Genomic DNA, 4,228 nt, shown 5'->3' on the forward strand with positions numbered 1-4,228 from the left:
GCTAGAAGCTGTGAATATATTTAATATTTCTGCTTTCAAAGAACCAGAACTTTTTCTCTGATGAAAACAGTCTGGCAATGTGGTCCGATAGATACCGGTCGTTTAAGCACCGGTGCCGTATTAGTACCGGGTCTCAGTACCCAACCCTACTCATAAGAAACTCAAGATCTCTGTTGATGTTCGGCAACATTTACAGAATAAGATTGTAAACGTACGGAGGCTGGGATGCATATTTTAGTTGAGTAAAATGTTATGTAGCCTAAAATAAAGAATGTAAGAATCACTTCAACAATAATAAATGAAAACTAAACTATTCATTACATAATAGAGAATAATGGATGAATCAGCTGATTGGTGCAGCTCTATTCTGCTCCGTCACATCTGAGGAAAGAACCAGACTTTTCTCTGATGAAAACAGACGCAGCAACTCAACATTACAACTCCTCCCTCTTCCTCCTCCTCTTGTTGGTCTTCTTGTCTTCCTTGTGGAAGACTTTTCCATCGGCCTGCTTCCTCCAGCTCAGTTTGATGTTGTCGTCCAGCCCCTGGGCCCTCAGCTTCTGTTTCAGCTGAGACACAAAACTTATCTTATCGCATTGGTTTTTTCATCAAGGTAAAACAGTATAAAATATGATTTACCTGCTTCAACATGGCCTCCATCACAGCAGGGTCATTCAGATCCAGATTCTTCTTGTTCTCAAACTTCACTTTCATCACTTTCTTTGACACCACTTTGTAAAAATCAAACAAACTTTATGAGTTCAAACATTCATGTCTGGATAATAATCAGCATCCTGTTCATTCCTCATCATCAGTTTAAACAATAGATTATTTTACTAACTTATGATGGTGTTTGGTGTTTTAATGTGTTGTGTATATATTATATATACTTGCAACTAATTAAAACGTTATGTTCCAGACTAGTACGGTGGTGTTTTGGTAAAAAGAGAAGCTGGAGGATGCGGACATCGATCCCGCTACTTCTCGCTGTATCCCGTCAACTTCGCTAAAGGAAGCCCAAAGTAAGCCCACATTAGCCAATCACGTTTCTCCCCTGTGGCGTTCGGATCCTGTAAACTGTTTAAATCTGAGCATGCGCAACTCACATCTGCACTCGACTCACATCGGGTAGTGACACTGCCTAGAAGTCGACGTTGGGGGCTTAAAACACCATCGAGCACTTACCATCTGCAGCTGATCACCACTGCATGCTAACTTTACTAACTATTCCATGGAAATGATCCACATCATCATGTTCACATTTACTCTCCACAACTTCGTGTTTGGTGTTCCCTATTGTCCTGAATCTAAATGTAAAAGCTGTTTGAATCCCGGGTTAGCACTCACCTGGACCGTAGCAAATGAACGCTCTCTCCATGTCACAGGGCCAGTCCTCCCAGGCTCCTGATTGGCTGAAGTCCGCAGCCACACAAATCTCGTTCCTGTTCTTGTTATCAGGTTGGCCGACCTTCCAGAAGTTAAATGAGGAGTTACTTCCATCTGTCCACTTCCAGGAGTCTCTAGAAAGACCGATCCAGACCCAGTTTCCTCCAGCCGCCTCCTGTACCTTCTTGTTCTCTGCAGCGCTTCTCACACTGGCCAGGTCTGTGTGGCGATCTCTGCAGTAGCTCTGGGCTTCAGGCCATGTCATAGAGGTGTTGACGACGACAAAAGTCACCTTTGACCCTGAAAATGAAGCAGAGAGAAGTGTAGAGGCAGCATAACATACAACGTCCCATCCATCCACATCTGTGATTCATGTCTTTATAATATAATAATATCTAAAATAAACCCACTGAGATATAAAGAACCACATCAATAAACTAATAACTTTATGTCTTAACAGTCTCTCCACATTAATAAGAAATGTCCTTAAATCTACCAAACAATCTAAAAAACATGATTATATTGTTGTTTTTCTGCATATGAATATTTCCTCAGGGTTATTAAACACATGTTCTGTTCATATTGTAAGATGTGTGCACGTGAACATACGAGTCAAATTTGACCTGTCCATGCACACACACGGACAACAAATGCACATGTACGTGTGTGTGGCCACATACATGCACAAACACACACACATTCACTCTCATTCCTGCCGTCTTATTATCTGCTGCTCAGTCAGCTGTGAAGCTCTTTGAACGGCACTAACCTGTGTGAAAGCTGCTTTTTGTCAGAGTGACTGACTGATACTACAGAGGCCTGAATAATGAAAACAAAGAGGCAAAGAGAAGCAGAGAAGGGAAACTTCACTAGTTAATATTCTCACCTTTGACATCTGCGCAGACTGTATACCACCTGTTGTCACAACCGTGGTCATACCAGTCACCATAAGGATACATCCCTGCGCAGGCTTTATCACTGTATCGAGCGTCTGGTTCTCCACCCCCCCATCGTCTGAACTCCGTCTCCCCAGGTTTGTAGAAACTTGTGTTTGACAGTGACCACCTCCAGCTGTCAGCATGAAGTCCTATCCAGGCTCTCTGAAAGCAATATTTGATTGTGATATAAAGAATTAGACTCTGCTCGAGCTTTTTGTTGAAGACCATATGTTTACCTAATCAGCTAGGAGGAGGTCTCGGGGAAGACCCAGGACTAGGTGGAGTCTTGATACTATCAGTCTGATCCTCTACGACTCCTTCATTCTGTTACCCTCCTTTCTGATGTAGACATACACGCAGAGAGGTCATAATGCGTAAGATAACACGCACCACTTGGCTTTAGAAAGTGGTGCGTATGTTTACGTGAAGTCATGATGTCATGTTGTCCAATTAGCTTCTCGAGAACATAGATCTCTGTTGTTGTAAAAACTGTTTTGTGATGTTTTAGCTTTGTTTCACTGCATTAGTTGTTTCTATGATTCAATGTCAGTGTCACCCAGGACTAGGTGGAGGGAAATCCAGCTGGGAGGAGGTCTCGGGAAGACCCAGGACTAGGTGGAGGCCCGTCTAGCTGGGAGGAGGTCTCGGGGAATACCCAGGACTAGGTGGAGGCCCGTCCCGCTGGGAGGAGGTCTCGAGGAAGACCCAAGACTGGGTGGAGGGATTATATCTCCACCCAGGCCTGGGAACGCATCTTGATGCCCCAGTTGTAGATGGTTAATTTGGCTCTGGAAAGGGAAGTTTTGGGGTCTCCTGCTGGAGCTGCTGCCCCCCGCGACCCGACCCCAGATAAGTGGACAAAGATGGATGGACTTCAGACTTCTACTCTACTACATTTCAAAGATAAATATTGTACTTTTTCCCGCTCTACATTTACGTATTAGTTACTATGGAGGGTTTCAAACCTCCTGACAGAAAGACTTTGAGATGAAACAGAGAAAAGTGAACTCACAGAGCTGTATGTGGGGTAGACCATTTTGCTTAAATCTGCCATGTTGTTCAGGATCTTCATAACCTCCATGCTGTCTACAGTGGCCAGGTCTGTGTATTTCTCTCTGCAGTATCTTTGGGCTTCAGTAAAGTTCTTCCTGTCATAAACAAAATAGTACTGACGTCCAGCAGCTGATGAGACAGCACTCAGCCCTGTAGGGACACACACACATATAGAGCAGATTTAATATTGTATACTACATTAATTCACCATTTTATATTTCAGTTACACCAACAGCGTCTGCTTTCAGATTATCTAAATGATATAAAATGTTGATCCAACGAGAAAACTTCCTTTAGTTAAATGGAAACAAAACTAAAGCAAATACACTGAACAAAATTATAAAGGCAACACTTTTGTTTTGGCCCCCATTTTACATGAGCTGAACTCACAAAAGGCCTATTTCTCTAAAACATTGTTCACAAGTCTGTCTAAATCTGTTAGTGAGCACTTCTCCTTTGCCGAGATAATCCATCCACCTCACAGGTGTGGCATATCAAGATGATGATTAGACAGCATGATTACTGCACAGGTGTGTCCAAACACCTGTAAGTATCTGGTGTTAGGGTTAGCCTCTCTCTCTCTCTCTCTCTCTCTCTCTCTCTCTCTCTCTCTCTCTCTCTCTCTCTCTCTCTCACTCTCTCTCTTTCTAGACCTGGCTGCAGTTCGTCGTCGTAACCGTCTTGAGTGGGCAAATGCTCACACTCGATGTCGTCTGGCACTTTGGAGAGATGTTCTCTCCACAGATGAACCCTAACACCAGATACTGACTGGTTTTCGGACCCCCCCCAATAAAGTAAAACTGCACATTTTTAGAGTGGCCTTTCATTGTGTCCAGCCTAAGACACACCTG

The 4,228-nt window shown here is 43.4% G+C and overlaps 1 protein-coding gene across 1 annotated transcript; it reads right to left on the reverse strand.

Annotated features, from left to right (window-relative positions):
• Positions 1 to 396: 396 nt before the first annotated feature.
• LOC120559370 (macrophage mannose receptor 1-like) lies at positions 397 to 3,682 on the reverse strand. Its single transcript, XM_039801036.1, has 6 exons — positions 3,586 to 3,682; positions 3,337 to 3,472; positions 2,273 to 2,486; positions 1,348 to 1,686; positions 640 to 731; positions 397 to 569 (listed from the first exon to the last, which is right to left on the reverse strand). Exons 2-6 carry the CDS (start codon positions 3,403 to 3,405, stop codon positions 435 to 437), a joined length of 849 nt encoding a protein of 282 aa, XP_039656970.1. The 5' UTR covers positions 3,406 to 3,472; positions 3,586 to 3,682; the 3' UTR covers positions 397 to 434.
• Between the last annotated feature and the right edge of the window lie 546 nt (positions 3,683 to 4,228).

Source organism: Perca fluviatilis, chromosome 5 (genome assembly GCF_010015445.1).
Source record: "Perca fluviatilis chromosome 5, GENO_Pfluv_1.0, whole genome shotgun sequence".
Lineage (NCBI taxonomy): Eukaryota > Metazoa > Chordata > Actinopteri > Perciformes > Percidae > Perca > Perca fluviatilis.